This window comes from Pseudopipra pipra, chromosome W (assembly GCF_036250125.1).
Source record: "Pseudopipra pipra isolate bDixPip1 chromosome W, bDixPip1.hap1, whole genome shotgun sequence".
Taxonomy (NCBI): domain Eukaryota; kingdom Metazoa; phylum Chordata; class Aves; order Passeriformes; family Pipridae; genus Pseudopipra; species Pseudopipra pipra.
The window spans coordinates 64,999,207-65,016,976 of record NC_087580.1 but is presented as its reverse complement, the minus strand read 5'-3'; the positions used below and the strand labels follow the sequence as shown (position 1 = coordinate 65,016,976).

General features: G+C 38.9%; 1 protein-coding gene across 1 annotated transcript in view; it reads left to right on the top strand.

Annotated features, from left to right (window-relative positions):
- The window catches only part of LOC135404390 (5'-AMP-activated protein kinase catalytic subunit alpha-1-like), a 29,924-nt gene extending 12,355 nt beyond the window's left edge, over positions 1 to 17,569 (top strand). The window contains exons 2-9 of the mRNA XM_064639121.1: positions 2,339 to 2,480; positions 5,617 to 5,710; positions 6,182 to 6,326; positions 7,904 to 7,991; positions 8,865 to 9,089; positions 12,394 to 12,880; positions 13,283 to 13,409; positions 15,954 to 17,569. Coding sequence (XP_064495191.1) covers positions 2,339 to 2,480; positions 5,617 to 5,710; positions 6,182 to 6,326; positions 7,904 to 7,991; positions 8,865 to 9,089; positions 12,394 to 12,880; positions 13,283 to 13,409; positions 15,954 to 16,198 — 1,553 coding nt within the window. The 3' untranslated portion in view covers positions 16,199 to 17,569. The remainder of the gene's footprint in view (positions 1 to 2,338; positions 2,481 to 5,616; positions 5,711 to 6,181; positions 6,327 to 7,903; positions 7,992 to 8,864; positions 9,090 to 12,393; positions 12,881 to 13,282; positions 13,410 to 15,953) is intronic.
- Positions 17,570 to 17,770: the final 201 nt, after the last annotated feature.

The following is a 17,770-nucleotide window of genomic DNA, read 5'->3' as shown; positions in this document are numbered from 1 at the left end:
AGGCCCCTGAGGGCATCCCCCAGGCTTGGGGGGGGTACCTTTTTATGGATAGATTTCCCGGCCCCAAAGACAGGTTTCTCTCTTTCTACGTAAATTAGTTCACATGCACAGTCCATTCTTTCAGGCCTTTCTGGAAATGGGTCGGAGGCTTCAAGGGGTTTTTGGTGGTCTTGATTCCCCCCCCATGCCCACTCCTTGGCCTCATTCCTGCGCTTGCACTCTACTGTGTTGTGCTTATCTCCATGAACTAGAACAAGGATGTTTGTTCCAGAAAAGTGCTGCCCTACCTCTGCATGGCCCCTTCTCCAACCACATCTTGTTCTTTCTCACAGCATGTTATTAACAAGAATCCTTGGTTATTACCAACAATCCTTGGTTGGCTCTACAGCCATCTGGCTATTCGTGTTTGAGACATACACATTAGCCCCTTATCTTCTGGGATTCTACACCCTGTCCGGATTGAATTCTGTAATCAACACACAAGCCACTGCTGTTATCAGAATACTCCCAGGCACAGCAGAGTGAGGTGATGAGCAGCACAGCACTACAGCAGCAGTGAAAGCAAAAAGTGACCACTAACGAGTACTAGACTCTAATATATAGTCAGGTAAGCAAGCCCACTGCAAGCGCGGGAGCCTGCTCATGACTAGCTAAACTGCAATAACGGCTATAAATTCCGTCTAGTACATCCCAATCAAATCTGTCATTATCTTGAACCCCTTATGCCCTTACAATGGGTGCCAAAAAGGGCTGTTGTGGTGGAGCTACTGTTATAATTTTAACATGTTATTAAACATTAATCCTATTAATATTTCATCAAATAAAATTAGCTTGAAGGGCTAATAATCTGCCTTATTGCTCTATTTCTATAATACCCCTCTGTCTATCTTATTTGGTTTAAGTTGGGTGTTCTTTTAGGCTGCTTTGTAGTTATTGATCATGTGAAGAGTACACACCTGTGAACATCACTTTTTCTAAAGAGTAGTGGGAGAAATCATCTTATGATAAAATGCAGCATCATTCTGCATACTGACAAGCAGCAGATCAAGGAGGGAATCTTTCTGAGTTGGCTCCCTTAGGACCTGTTCCATAAAGTTGTCATTCAGATTTTTTAGGAATCTTCTGATCTGGGTTGTACCAGCTGTGTGATGCTCCCAGTTAATTTCTGGCAAGTTGAAGTCCCCCATAAGGACAAGGACAGTTGATTTGGTGGTGTCCCTTAGTTCCTCAAAGAATAATTCATCAGTGCCATCATCCTGGTTGGGAGGTCTATAGCAGACTCCCACGGTGACATCTGCATTATTTGTTTGCCCCTTGATTCTTACCCAGAGGCTCCCAACTGTGCCGTTGCCAACTGTGAGCTCCAGACATTCTAACCCTTCTATTACATAGTGTCACTCCTCTGCCTCTTCTGCCCTGCCCATCCCTCCTGAAGAGCCTGTAACCATCCAACAGGGCACTCCAGTCACAGGTCTCATCCCACCAGGTTTTACTTATGCCAGTTATGCCAAATCTCTGTGACTGGGCCAAAGCTTTGAGCTCCTCTTGTTTGTTCCTCATGCTGTGGCATTAGTGTAGAAACATTTCAGGCGTGGTTCATTGTAGACAACAACTCTTGAGGCAGATTGAGGGATCCCATATATGCTGGTTTCTTCAAGTTTTGGCACACCATCCCATCGCTTATCACTGGCAAGCCTGATTTTGTCCCTTTCCCCCTTCCAAGCCAGTTTAAAGCTCTATCAACGAGCCCTGCTGACTCCTGTGCTAGAACTTTTTTCCCTCTGAAATAGGTGCATCCTATCAGGTGTCTGTAGACCAGATGTTGAGTAGATCATCCCATGGTCAAAAAACCCCAAATATTTTTGATTACACCAACCTCCGAGCCACTCATTGACCTGATGGATCTGTCTATTCTTATCAATATTATTCTGTGTTACTGAAAGGGTCAAGGAAATCACTACCTGTGCTCCTGATCCCTCTACCAATCGTCCCAGGGCCCTGAAGTCTTTTTTACTTGCCCTTGGACTTCTCTTTATTATTTTGTCACTGCCAGTTTGAGAACCAATAACAGATAGTAATCAGAGGGCCTTAATAGGCTGGAGAGTTTTCCAGTAATGTCCCTTACTCAAGCCCCTGGGAGACATAGTCATGCTGCAAGACTTCTGAGGGTTAGGTTTAAGGTTTGTTCCTACATATCCAGTTCATCTTCTAATGATAGAATTGTGGGAGAAATTAGAGTAGAAGAAATGACATGCCATCTGGTTTTCTACTAGATAATGGGGATAATGTGGAATTCTTACATCTTAACTGTGGTATTTCTTGACCCTGTTTCTTGCAGTTGGTAAACATGAATTAACTGGGCATAAAGTTGCAGTGAAGATCCTAAATCGACAGAAGATTCGCAGCCTTGATGTTGTAGGAAAAATCCGCAGGGAGATCCAGAACCTCAAACTCTTCAGACATCCTCATATAATTAAGCTGTAAGTTCTGCTTGCTATAATCAAATCTATTTAAACAGTAATCCCTTGCTCTCACTGATCTGAAACATGTTTAAAGAGCAATGTTATTAGCAGTATATTTTTAGGAATGTAACCAGTTTTCAACTATGTAACCATTTTTGGTGTACTTTGTAATGCATTTTCACAAAACTGATTTTTCTGCAGGGCAGAGGTCTTCCATTAGATCTTGACTTACAAATTCTTTGGGCAGGTATATAGAAGGTAGCAGCTTATAGTAACATCCATCTCAGTTTTTTTAGCTGCTGCTTCCATTTTCTTTTTTCTGGTTATGTTTGTTCTTTCTTTCTGCTTAGAAACTGACTTCAGAACAAGATCGTAAAGGGTAGTTCTATAGTAAATTTATTGTATTTTCTTTACTCAAAATATTTCTTAGTGATGTGTCGGTCAGTGCCCTGTTTTTCCTATGTAGATGGTGCTCTGCAAGGTTTTTCTGAAAGATGTGCAGTCTGTTAAATGCGATCTCATATTTCAGAGGTCTTCAATATAGCTGTTACCGCTTAACTAAATAAATGTGATATTTACAGTGTGCCTATTTACATCTGTTTGATCAGTAGCTCATCAACAGAGTTTAGAGTACAATTAAATATGTCCCAGAGTAGACGCCTTGTATCTGGTCTGAGGAAATAAACTATAAATGCTATTGACTTTTTTACTTTTCCTATAAAGTCAACCTGCACATCTAGCAGGGCACATCTAGAATGTTGGTGACTTTTGCTGTTAATTGTGGTGTTGGAGTTTAGGTTTTCTTTATTGTCAGAGTCTTTTCTTAAGACCGTGCTTTCACTGACATATGCCATCCCTATACACTCATTTGGTAACAGCACTTATACTGGAGCTAAATTGGATTGTGTCAGATCACACTGACTTCTTCAGTGGGTCAGTTTTCAGAAGACTATTGAGCTGATTTGTCTGGCTGCAGAGCTGCTAGTGCTGCCAGTTAGAATTCATTAATGAGTCCAAAGTACATACCTGTAGTTAAAACAAAATAGGAAGTGTTAGCGTACGAATTGAGATATTTGGGGTGGAACAGGAATGTGTGCTTCTGGTGCTGCTGAACCTTTAAGTCAGCTTAACAGGTTTTAGGTTGCAATTTCTTTCTCGGGGAATTATGGGACGAAAGAGATGATGGAAAAATTGATGGTTCCCTAGCTTTTCAGTTGTTCAGCCTGCATTTCCAAAACAGAAGGGTTATTAGCCTGAATGTAAATAGCATTTGAGTTATAATTGATACTGTTGTGTAGGTAGACTTGCTGGTGACTTTGGATCATGCTGCTTGTGCTATTAGCTGGATTGGGGAACTGCTAGGTAGGAGCTCAAGATATTTGACATAAAGGTAATCAGATTATTTCAGCTGAATATTACAAATTAGACAATGTCTAATTTGGAACATTGTGCTTTATTAAAATTTTCATACAATGCTTTAGCAATATATACAGTTGCAAGTCTGCCTCAATAAGATTTTCTTTTTATACCATGCTTTAAATAAAAACCTTTGGAGCATCTCCTTTTGTGGTTTTTGACCTCTAGCAATATAATGCATCTTATTTTCCTATATAAATTGCCTCTTTGTGCATTCTGGTCATCTGTGCTGTGTGGTTTGATGATCTTACTTATATTATAGATATATAACTATTTCACAACCTCCTTTTCCATAACTAGAAAAATGAACTGACTGTAGAGAAGCATGATTGAGTCTTCCAAGATGCTGAAAACATGAGGTGCAGAATGGCTCGTTCTTTTCAGTGATGCTAAGAGGTTTATCTCCCAACATTGTTCATTATCTCACCATCCAGAGGATGGAAAATCACTGTGAAGATCTAAAATATAAACTGTTGTTCATGTTTGCCTGAAGCTCGGTGACTTCACAACTATGGGAAAGGTCATTAACAGTAAGGGTGTTAAAAATGAGGTTGCACTGTAACTTTTGGATTATTTCTGTAGTGTCTTAGTGACAACTTCAGAATATTCATGTCTAAATACATGACATACTTTCAACCAAGGTATTTGAGAGAAAATTAGTAAAGGTAAAGCATCTTGGACTATAAAATGTTAGGTAAAGTTAACTTTGAAAATAACCTGAATACTATTCTGAGGCAGTTACACTACGATACTAAGCTGTTTAAATAGATATATACACACACATATATATGTGCACACATACATTCACCTGAATAGACTGAACTCATTGCTGTCAAGAAAAACTTGTCTTTGTAAGCTGGAGTGTCTTTTTTTTCCCCCTTGTCTTAAGAATCAACATTTTGAAGAACATTTCAGTTCTGTAGTGTATGTGTGAATTCAATTATTTTTTTACAATTGGGATATTTGTATGCTTAGTGTAGTACCTTGGAACATTCATTTTCATCCAATTGCTACCTCCTGTCTTCTTAATATAGTATCTGAATTTTTGACTGAAGGTTTACCGGTGTGCATTTTCTTGTTATGTTAAAAATTGATCACTTCTGACTGCTGTAAGGGGGGAAAAATTAAACAACCTTTAGGTAAGGATATGTAAAAAACATATCAATCTCTTAAGTGGGGAGTTTGAACATAACCTAGTTTTTTCAAAACCTCAAAGCTAACCTTAAAGTATAGTGATAAAAATATAATAACCAGGGTGTTAATACTCTTAAATACTAATGACAAATTTAGGTCTCTTTGTAAAAGATAATTGCTCATCATCATGAATATTTTTTCAGTTCTTGAAGTACACTTTTTTTTTGTTGAAGGGTGTGTGCTTTTGAGACACTAGCAAAGTCCTTTTGAATTCCTTCCTCACTGCACTAAAATGTCTGTGAGGCAGTACTGTATATGGCTTCACAGAAATAATTTGGACTGAGAATAGTCCTCTGAAAGTACAAAGACCCATCTTCCTGGTGGGAAATACAAATTCCCTGCTAGTCTTGGCAATGATGGCATCACATAGTAAAAGGAGAGGAAATAGCTTCTAAAAAATATTATCATTCCAGTAGCTGTAAATGAGCTGTTAATTTTTTTAAAATATACTTTTATCTGACTCTTTGCACAACTTTGGTTTTAACTAAATGTAACTAGCTGCTTTAACTGAGTGCACAGACTAACAGATACTTATTCTTATCAGGTACCAGGTCATCAGTACACCAACTGACATTTTCATGGTGATGGAATATGTTTCAGGAGGAGAACTGTTTGATTATATCTGTAAAAATGGAAGGGTAAGAAGTAGTCCACCTCTACAAATCAATGACTTGCATTCTGTTATTGCTTTTGCAACCTTCCTGTTAAATGAAGGTTTGTTTCTTATGTATTCAGCATTAATTTTGCGGTTAGCAATTAAAATATACTTTATGACTACATCTTGTTTTGAAACTAAAAACAGTTATATGTTAACATGTTTCAGATCTTTATGTATGATTTTGTAGCATTTTTCCACTCTACTGAAAAATAAATGATACTGATATGTTAATTTACAATTACTGTGTACAAACTGGATTTGTGACAGGTACAAACAAAATGATGTAAGCTATGAAGCTTTCTGCTACAAGTACTGATCATCTGCTGTATAAAGTATCAAAACTATAAATGATAACTTTCAGTCATGGGAAAGTTTCCTTTAATTCATATAGAGGAAAACCAAGTTATCCCTCCACTGTCTCAAAATTGTTTAAAACCTTTGTTTGTCTTAGCTTGATGAGAAGGAAAGTAGACGTCTGTTCCAGCAAATCCTTTCTGGTGTGGATTACTGTCACAGGCATATGGTAGTACATAGAGATCTGAAGCCTGAAAATGTGCTGCTTGATGCACACATGAATGCCAAGATAGCTGACTTTGGTAAGCATTGCTATTTTATATCTGATCACATTTCTGGTTTTATTTAGATCCTGTTAATTACTATGGGAAATAATAAAGTGTGTATATTTGAATATCCTGGTGGTAGAACATAATACAAGAAAATCTCAATGTAAACCAAAATGATGTTCTTGCACATGTGTCAAATTTATTTTCCTTTAAAGTTTTCAAGTCGGGTATTTTCTGTGACTGGGTGAAGTTGTGAACTGTCTTGTTTGGTCTTGCTTAATATTTTCTCAAATAATTCTAAATAGACAGTTCCCCACCTTGCTACTTCAAAACTGACTCTCTTATTGTCTTTATCTGTTAAATTCAGATGCTTAGCTCTCTTGTAAGTACAGCGCAAGGAAAGTTCATCATATTTAAGAGCCACATTGCTCTAGTAAAATACACTACTCCTGAGAAACTGCTCTAAATTCACTTTGAAAACTCAAAAGATGTGATTGAAAAGTGTAATTAAAACATAAAAGGTAACATAAGAACAATTTTGCAAACTCCTGTGCTTTTAGCTATATAGCTGCCTAACTAATCAGAAAGCTTAATTGTTTATACTAGCTGTTTAACACAGCTGCTGCAAAGACTGGTAGCTAGTTCTTCGAACTGTCTGAATCGGGAAACCTGACCATATAAGCATGGTAAGGTATTCATACTCTTGTAGGTATAGTAGAAAATACTTGCCCTTGTAAAGCACTTGGAGGTCTCTGAAAGATGCTAGGTAATGCTGAGTCTTCTAAATATATTTTAAAAGGATAGTGTTCAAGTATATGAGTGCAAGTATGAAAACTAGCCAAGCTGTGTTCTTTCGTATTCTTCCCCCCCCAGTAAAAGGGCATAATTTCTGTCTGAGTTCTCTGGCCTGTACTGATTTTGATTATGCAGCCCTCACGGAGGAAACTAGAAGATATTTTCCGCAGCTATTCTAGAAGTGGTAATTCTTTACTGATCATAGGATATGCTAAAGGCTGGTGGATGAGGATGGCCTAGTTCTAAAGGCTATACTTACAGTATAGCTTGATTTTTAAACTGCAGTGTTTCAAAAACCTGTTGAAGCAGTGTCGATGTCTAAATTGTGGTGAAGCTGTATGCGCTCCTCAGTTCCCTTATTCTATATAACCTCTTAAACAATTTTAGACAATTTTGTGGTAGCATCTTCCACTTTGGCATTTAGAAGTGAATATGGTTTTTAAGACGCTTTCTTGTTAATGACCAAAATCCTATGTTGCTATGCTCCTCTCTCCCTTAGAGCAGCTTTGTTCTCTATCATGCTTGTGTAATCGAGAATGGGTTGGTTTTTGTCTTGGAATTAATATGTTTTAGAACATTCCTAGGTTGTGTGCAATAACGGATTGATGTTACTCAAGTTTCTGGTAAAGTAAATGCAGGATCATGTAGCATTCTCATATAAAAATCTCAATAATTCCAAACAATGCTGCCTTCTTACTGAGATAAATTAGTTAACTTTCTAATTTGAATTACTAGTAATTTGTTCTAGGTGGTATATGCAGTGTGAAATTACTTTGCTCTCTGAATCTTTAGTAGTTACTCTTATATACTTTCAGGTCTATCAAATATGATGTCAGATGGAGAATTTTTAAGAACAAGCTGTGGTTCCCCTAACTATGCTGCACCAGAAGTAATTTCAGGAAGGTAGTTTCTTTTCTATTGGATGCATATGTGCACGTACTTCAGTCATTTTGCTGCTTAATTCTAAAGGCTTCAAAACTAGTGCAATTCACAAGCTTGATGCTAAGAAACTGTGGGATGAACTCTTAATTGCCTTGATAATTTTTCATAAACATTTAGAGCTTCAATGAGCTATCTTTGAATAGTTTTTGTAAGGTGGAGATCGTGTGTGATGTCCCAAATCCAGGGTGTGCAGTGTGCCTGAATTGGTTTAAAAATCTCATTTACAGCTCAGATCTTGGAAATAGAGGTATAGATAGAAATACAGGCAAAGTCTACTGTGAAGTTGAGTAGCAGTGAAATATCTGCTGCAGAATAGATATTCAGTCTAAATTTATTCAGTGATTGTCAAATCTGCTGCTTTATACTACCCACCCGAATATCTCTTGCTAATTGGAGGCCAAATGTATGTTTTATTCAGGCAGTAGCATAGAAGATGTGACAAGTTTTGCTATATGGACTTGTCTTAAACTTAGCCTCCAAGACTTGGAGGCTAGATGACTACATAGATTGTACTCAAACAGTGATAGTATAACATGAGCTTTCTTGGTAGCAGGTGCAAGTTTCTTTCAGTTTGCCATTGTCTTAAATTGTATCTGTGGATTATTTTTATACAATAGAGAGAAAAATTAAGTACTTCTGCCCTAGCTCTTGTTACATATTTGAAGGGGAAGGACACTAGAGTTCAAAGCATAGCACTGAAATGGTATAGTAATTGCAGATAAGTTGTCCAAAGTTCACACACTCTTAATTAACACAATACAATGTAAGAATGTAGAAAAAAACCCCTAATTAAATGTGTTAAGCACAAATTGCTAATAGTTACCTTTTTCCCAGATTATATGCAGGTCCAGAAGTAGATATTTGGAGCAGTGGGGTTATTCTCTATGCTTTGTTATGTGGAACACTTCCATTTGATGATGATCATGTACCAACCCTTTTTAAGAAGATATGTGATGGTATCTTTTATACCCCTCAATACCTGAATCCATCTGTATCTAGTCTTCTGAAACACATGCTGCAAGTAGATCCAATGAAGAGAGCAACAATCAGAAACATTAGGTAAAACATTAACTGATGTCTGATCACAGGATGCTGGAATGGTAATTTTAGTGAAAATATGCAGAACAAAGAAATCATTCATATAGCTTGTTCCTGTTTTATAGTCTAAGATGAAAAATTCAACTTCTGGTTGTTTGACTTTAGCTCTGGCTCTGATCCTGTGACCAATGTAGTTTCTATTGGAGGTCACAGTAAAACAAATATATATGTTACATATAAACATTCTGAGAAATTCTAGATTTAAGACTGCTAAAGCAAGCCTGTTTACCTGCAGAATGGTTTGCAAAAACTGTACTCTATTGACTTCTCTGGGGAAGAAAATTATTTGCTGTTAAGAACTGCTGCTTTGTACTGTAAATGTCTGAGGAGAAGTTATGACTCTTTAACCTGATAACTATCACTTTTATTCATATTTCTGCAGACTCAGCAAAATAATCTGTTGAGACTGAATATTCCATGTATAAGATGGCATTCTATTCTAGCTTCAAAACCCTGACATGAACCTGTGTATGAGTGACAATTAGTACGTAGAAAACTGACAAGTTTAAGCTTGTAGCTACAGATAGCCATCATGGACTCCAGATTTCAAGATAGGATTCTGGAGGGGGTGACCACTTTGACAAATGCACAGTGGGTAGAATTAAAAAAAACAGGTAGCTGATAAAGCTGTCCTTCATGCAGTAGCATAGTTAGGTTTTCCTGTTTTCTTTGTAAGAAGCTCTAAGGAGAGAGTTCTGAAATACTACCTTAGTGAAAATGCTTCCTCTTTTAGGGTTCGAAGTTAGCAAGTTAACAATGTTCATGTTCTTTCAGTAAAATAAAAAATGTGTTACATATATCCCTTACTACTTTATTACAATGGGAAGTACTCTCATATAATCATAGAATGTTAAAGGGATAGAAGGGACCTTAAAGATCATCTAGTCCCAACCCCGCTGCCATGGGCAGGGACACCTCCTACTAGACCAGGTTGCTCAAAGCCTTATCCAACCTGACCTTGAACACTGCCAGGGTTGGGGCATCCACCACCTCCCTAGGCAACCTGTTCCAGTGTCTCACCACCCTCACAGTAAAGAATTTCTTCCTAATATATAACCTAAATTTCTCCTCTTTCAATTTGTACCCATTACTCCTTGTCCTGTCACTACAGTTCCTGATGAAGAGTCCCTCTCTGGCTGCCCTGTAGGCCCCTTCAGATACTGGAAGTTTGCTATGAGGTCTCCACGCAGCCTTCTTTTCTCCAGTCTGAACAGCCCCAACTCTCTCAGACTGTCTTCATAGGGGAGGTGTTCCAGTCCTCTTATCATCTTCGTGGTCTCCTATGGACTTGTTTCAACAGTTCCATGTCCTTCTTATGTTGGGGGCACCAGAACTTTACGCAGTGCTCCAGGTGGAGTCTCACGTGAGTCCTTCTCTGCAGGGCTGTTCTCAATCCCTTCTCCACCCAACCTGTAGGTGTGTCTGGGATTGCCACACCCCAGGTGTAGGACCTTGCACTTGGCTTTGTTGAACTTCATGAGGTTTGCATCAGCCCACCTCTCAAGCCTGTCAAGTTCTCTCTGGATGGCCCATCCCTTCTCTCCAGCATGTCAACTGCACCACACAGCTTGGTGTTGTCAGTGAACTTGCTGAGGGTGCCCTCGATCCCGCTGTCCATGTTGCTGACAAAGATGTTGAACAGTATTGGCCCCAGTACCAACCCCTGAGGGACACCACTCATCACTGGTCTCCATATGGACAACGAGCCGTTGAGCACAACTCTTTACGTGCGGCCAGCCAGCCAGTTCTTTATCCACCAAGTGGTTCATCCATCAAATCCATGTCTCTCCAATTTGGAGACAAGGATGTTGTGCAAGACAGTGTCAAATGCTTTGCACAAGTCCAGGTAGACGATGTCAGTTGCTCTGCCAAGTCCACCAGTGCTGTAGCCCCATCATAGAAGGTCACAAAATTTGTCAGGTATGATTTCCCCTTTGTAAAGCCATGTTGGCTGTTACCAATCACCTCTTTGTTTTCCATGTGCCTTAGCATAGTTTCCAGGAGAATGTGCTCCATGATCTTGCCTGGCACAGAGGTGACACTGACTGGTCTGTAGTTCCCTGGGTCTTCCACTTTCCCCTTTTTAAAAATGGAGGTTATATTTCCCTTTTTCAGTCCTCGGGAACTTCACCTGACTACCACCATTTTTCAAAAACAATGGATAGTGGCTTAGCAACTTCATCTGCCAGCTCCCTCAGGACCTGTGGATGGTTCTCATTGGGTCCCATGGACTTGGGCATTGAATACCTTAATTTTTCTAGGGGTGTGTGTATGCAAAGGAAGAGGCCCACTGCAACAAATAGTAACAAAATACTCAGTTATTCAGCTAGAGCTGTGCTTTATAGTCATATGGGAAAAGTTTTTTTTACTTCCAAATTAACTGCTTTCTTATGATGAAAGTACATTTTGCTCAATGCACTTGTGCTGAGGCATGTTCTCAGGCTCATACTGACTAAAGATTGATCAATATAACTGCTCTTAAATCTGTAGCAAGTCATTATGCTTTGTAGGATACTTTTAAAATTAGCATCATGCCATATCCTTTGACTAGTTAAGCAGCTTACTCTAAGCACACAAAACTACTTAATTTTTTTTCTGTGTGATTGGGCAACCTAAGTATTTGGTCCCTTCTGTATATTTCCTTTTCCCTCTTAGCCCATGGATACAGTAGTAAAGAGGTACAGATTGACTCTTCCATAGCCTTCCCTCTACTCTTTAAGGCTTGAAGAGAGAGCAGGGGGGTTTCTGAATGAAAAAATGATAGGCAGCTTGTTGGGGGTAGGGAGTGTGTGACTTCAATGTTCAAACATTGCCAAAGAAACTATTCAGTATCAAGATTTCTTTAATTTGTTATGTATGTACTTGGGGAGGGACAGCTTGATTGGATAGCATACAGATTTCAGTTGAAAATATCTCAAAACTAAAATAGCAAAGTAGTAAAAAGAAAAACAAACCACAAACCCAATGCCAAAAGAACAACTATTTATATAAAAAGGTGGTTGACTTATACAAAGATATTGGAGATCAGGTAGTTGAAACCCTTAGAGGAAAGAGGCATTTTTCAGTCTCCTGCAAAATGTCTAGCAAAATCTTGTGAAGGAGATAATTACTTTTCATTATGTACTGTTGTGCTGCACAGAAGGGGACTTAGACTGACAACTGTTGATCTTTTTTGTATAGATGAAGAATAATTTTATTTTTTAAATTATTTAATACTAAAAAGGCTTACTGTACATATATATACTCACTTTATTTTTAAATCTAGAGAACATGAATGGTTTAAGCAGGACCTTCCCAAATACCTGTTTCCTGAAGACCCCTCATATAGTTCTACCATGATTGATGATGAAGCCTTAAAAGAAGTGTGTGAGAAGTTTGAATGCACTGAAGAGGAAGTGCTAAGTTGTCTATACGGCCAAAATCATCAGGACCCTTTAGTGGTTGCTTATCACCTCATTATAGATAATAGAAGGATAATGAATGAGGCCAAAGACTTCTACTTGGCTACAAGCCCACTGGATTCTTTTCTTGATGATCACAATCTGTCTCGACCTCATCCTGAAAGAGTGCCATTCTTAGTAGCTGAAGCACCACGTCCCCGCCATACTCTTGATGAGCTGAATCCACAGAAGTCAAAACACCAAGGTGTAAGAAAAGCGAAGTGGCACTTGGGAATACGGAGTCAGAGTCGACCAAATGATATCATGGCTGAAGTTTGTCGAGCAATTAAACAACTGGATTATGAATGGAAGGTAAGAATAAAGGGTCTTTACAGCAGACATCTGAAAATTTTTGAGCTGTGTAGCTACATAGCCTAGAAGTCTGAAACTGTTCTCCTGTGCTGTGGAAGATAGTCTCGTGCCTGTACTGACAGCTTGTGCTTGGTTGTGCAGGAAGGGTTTTGGGGGAGGCTATTTATGCTGACAGGAAAAATCTTGCTAATGTGTTTAACCTTTCTACTGGGGCTCTGGGAATGTGTTGAGTAGGGTGTTTTGTTTGGGGTTTTTTGGTGTGTTTTTGTTGGTAAAAAAAAAAAAAGTTCTGACAGGTAAGCCTGAAATCACTTGATAATACCAGTGAGTTGAAATAAGAAAAACAATGTGCAGTGCTTCTTAAGCAGTTCTAGTTACTAAGTCAAATCTCTCATGTACTAGGTTGTAAATCCATACTATTTGCGTGTTCGAAGGAAGAATCCAGTGACAAATGCATATTCCAAAATGAGTCTACAGTTGTATCAGGTGGACAGCAGGACATACTTACTGGACTTCCGTAGCATTGATGGTATGTAAAGACTTACATAAGTCAATGGACTTGTAAGGGGAATAATTTTAAATGCAAACATGTCTTAACTTACTTGTTTATAAGTGATGTAAGTGTTGCCCTTTATTAATTTAAGCCAAGCTAGATCTGCATTAATGTTTCTTTATTCCTTCCTGGTCTAGTGTTCCTATGATCAGATGGTTAGCTGTTTCATTCCTTAAATAATCACTTTTTAGCTATATCAACTCCAGAACTGCTCCATTTTGTGTCTGCACCAGCACTAATACTGCTGATGCAAAAGGGGAAGGATTGTGGGAAGTAAGTTTTGGATCAACCTAAACTGGTTTTGCAGCCTCACCCCCAAATTTAAATGTTAATTTAGATCTTAAGTATGGGAACATGTTTTCCTAGTGAAGATAAAGCTTGGCATTTAGGCATGCAAATTTGACTTGAGCTGTGTGTTGCTGTACTGGGTCTGGCTGAGATGGAGCTAACTTTCTCCATAGCAGCTGGTATGGTGCTGTTTATTTTATCTGTGACTGTGTTTTTGATCTATGACTAAAACAGTGTTATGGCTATTGCTGACCAGTACTTGCATAGTAACTAGTCTTTCTGTTTTCTCACTGTGGTGCACCCAATGAGTAGGCTGGGGGTGAACAAGAAGTTGTGAGGGGACATAACCTGAACAGCTGACCCGGCTTGATCAAAGTGGTATTCCATGCTATATGATGTCATGCTTAGCAAAAAATCTGAGTGGACTGGAGTTTGGGGAAGGTAACCATTGCTCAGAGACTGGCTGTGCATTAGTCTGCTTGCAGGAGGTGGCAAGTAATTGCCTTTGCATCACTTTTTTTTTTTCTTTCTTCCTTCATTTTATTAAACTGTGTTTATCTCGCTCTATGAGTTTTCTTGCTTTTGTCCTTCCAATCCTCTTCCTCCATTGCACTAAGGTAGGGTGGAGTGAATGAAGGGTTGGCTGGGGGTTTAGCTGCCAGCCAGGTCCAACCCATCAATGCTAGTAGTAGACAAAATTTGACATGGGAATTGCATGCTTGCAGTAAGTGAAGTCTTGAAAGCAGTTGGACAGATCTGTAGAAAAAACTTTTATAGAGTGGCAGTAACACAGCATACAACTCTGTTGTGGTTTAAGCCCAGCTGGTAACTAAGGCCCACACAGCCACTTCTTCACTTTCCCCAGGTAGAATAGGGGAGAGAATCAGAAGGGTAAAAGTGAGAAAACTCGTGGGTTGAGAAAAAGACAGTTTAATAGTGAAAGTAAAAGCCACATGTGCAAGCAAAGCAAAACAAGGAATTTGGTCACTACTTCCCATGGGCAGGGCAGTGTTCAGTCATTTCCATCATGCATAACAGTTGGGAAGACAAATGCCATCAACTCCAAACATCTCCCACTTTTTTCTTCTTCCCCCAGCTTTATATGCTGAGCATGACACCATATGGTCTGGAATATCCCTTTGGTCAGTTGGAGTCAGCTGTCTCAGCTGTGTCCCCTTCCAACTCCTTGTGCACCCCCAGCCTCCTTGCTGGTGGGGCTATGTGAGAAGCAGAAAAAGCTTTGATGCTGTGCAAGCCCTGCTCAGCAATAATAAAAACATCCCTGTGTTATCAGCACTGTTTCCAGCACAAATCCAAACCATAGCCCCATGCTAGCTACTAGGAAGAAAATTAACTCTATCCCAGCCAAATCTGCAAGTCAGATACCTTCCTGAAAATGGAGGAGCAAATATAGACTGGCCATAATGCTTGTTTAAGAGCATAGTAGACTAAAGCAAATTATTTATAGCTAATGGTGTACATGATATGCCTAGGAAAGCATGTGGCATGGGAAAAGGATTCACTGGAATATGGCTGGATCATAGTATAGGATGACTGAGGCTGAGTTTCATGACAGTTTACCTGATCTGACTTGACACTGCAATTCTTGCCTTGTCCCTTCTGACAATAAAAGTGCTTGCTTAGATCTAGTAGTATTTGATACAGGGGATTAATCACTTTCCTGCACTGACCTCTACTGTAGTATAAGATGAACGCCATTCCTGTTGGAGGGGAGATGACTACTTAAGAGCCATGCAGCTGGAGCAGCTGCAGTCCTGGCCTCAACTCTTGAGGATATACAACCCAAGGGCATGAATTTGGCATTTCCAATAGTGAAACTGATCTGACTTTCCCTCCATCACAGCTAACTGTTCTCTATTCCTCTTACAAACTGTAGTTTAAAGTAGCTTTGATGTAAAAACTCCTGTGTTCACTAACTTCCCCTGGAAATAACTTCATGAAAAATATGGTGAGTGCTGGTCTAAACTAGATCAGATAGTCCTGGAGCACAGTTCAGAGCACAAGAATAATTTGCTTAAGGACATTTGATTCTGTGTTGCTATATGTATAAGCTTTTATTTTGTATCAACTATATACAGTTGCAAAAGCTGTTTATGTATTAATCAAAATTTAAAAAAATAATATTAGAAGTGTGAAAAGGGGAAGAAGTTTGCTGTTCCTATGACTTATTTGGTACTGATGACTAATTTTCCTCCTCCATTTGCTCCCCAGATGAAATTACTGAAGCAAAATCTGGGACTGCAACTCCACAGAGATCAGGTTCTGTGAGCAACTGTAGATCCTGTCAAAAAGATTCAGATGCTGATGCACAAAGAAAATCTGCAGATATATCCCTTACACCATCAGTGATCTCTTCACTTGATTCTTCTAAAGCTGACTTAACTCCAAGACCAGGGAGTCATACAATAGAGTTCTTCGAGATGTGTGCAAATCTTATTAAAATACTTGCACAATAATTTTGAAAATGGGCTTATTTTTTTTACAGCAATAAGCATGCCTAAATCATAGTCAGATGCTTCCAGTTTTAATCAAGTTAAATTAACTAAGGTGCTGAAAAAACTAGCCACAGAATGCAATTTGCAGAGGGATTGGAATGATTATTGGCAGTTATGTATATTATTTTGAATCTGGAGTGAATTCTGATTGTCTGCTGTCCAATAGCATAATACAGGTACAGGAAGTCACATGCCCTTGGGGTAGTGTTCATAACACATTAGAATTCATATAATATTTAAGTTATGCTGACCTTCTTGGTTTTTTCACTGGTAATACATACATCTAATGCACTGTAAGTAAATGTATACTTACTAGTTCAATGACTAAAGTATGAATTGTTGATCATCATCTATAGTTGTGCCTCAGTTGATCAGAATTTTCAGCATCTAACAGTAATATGTTAAAACTGCTGTTTCCTCTCCCTTATTTGGCAGTAAATGATAAAGGATAGTTTTAATGTATTTGCCCTGGTTTTAGCTAGGGTAGAGTTAATTTCTTCTCAGTAGGTGTTACAGTGCTCTGTTTTGGTTTCAGAATGAGAATGGTGTTGATAACACACTGACGATTTGGTTTTTGCTAAGTCATGTCATAAGTCAAGGACTTTTTTTTCCCTTGTCTCATGCCCTGCCAGTGGGAGGGAGCATAGCTGGGACAGGTGACCCAAACTGACCAAAGGGATGTCCCACACCATAGAATGTCATGGCTGGTATATAAACTTGGGGGAGTTAACTGGAAGGGGCTGATCTGGGTTCGGAAGGGGGGGTTTAGCATCAGTCAGTGGGTGGTGAGCAATTGCATTGTGCATCATTTGTTTGTTTCCTTTTTATTATAATTATTATTATTTACCATAATTATTTTATTTTACTTTATTTTCAATTATTAAACTGTTCTTATCTCAACATACAAGTTTTATTTCAATTCTCCTCCCCATTCTACCAGGGTGGGGGGGACAGAGGGGGGGTTGAGCGAGGGGCTGCATGGTGCTTAATTTCCATCTGAGCTTAAACCATGACAGCATTATAATGTACTGCATTTAAGAATGGATAAATTTTATTTAATCCATGCAAATCCAGCCAGGTGGAAATACATGTAGGTGCTTTGTAATGTGCTAAGAGTGAAATTATGTGGGCTGTAAGCAGAACAATTCGGACAACAACAGTGGAGAGACAATGCTGAGAAGACTTGGCACTCTGTGGGCTGAAACAAAATGTGCCTCTGTGAAGGAGAACTGTCAGCAGATTCCTTATCTGTGCAGATTTACTAGCCCATATCTTAGCATGGTAGCAGCACATCAGCTCCCCGCTGCTACTGCAGGCTGAGAATCCTGTTCCTTATAAACACATTGTGCTGGTTTAAGAGTTAACCAGCAGGGGAAATGAACTCAACTCAAAGGAGAGATTATAAGTCAGAATAACAATTTATTAAAATAATACAGTAAGTACAATCATACAAACAAACAATTGGTCTTAACCCACAAAACCCAAATGTATAACCCAGTACCCTGGGGCATGAACAAAGTGGTGTTCCTTGGG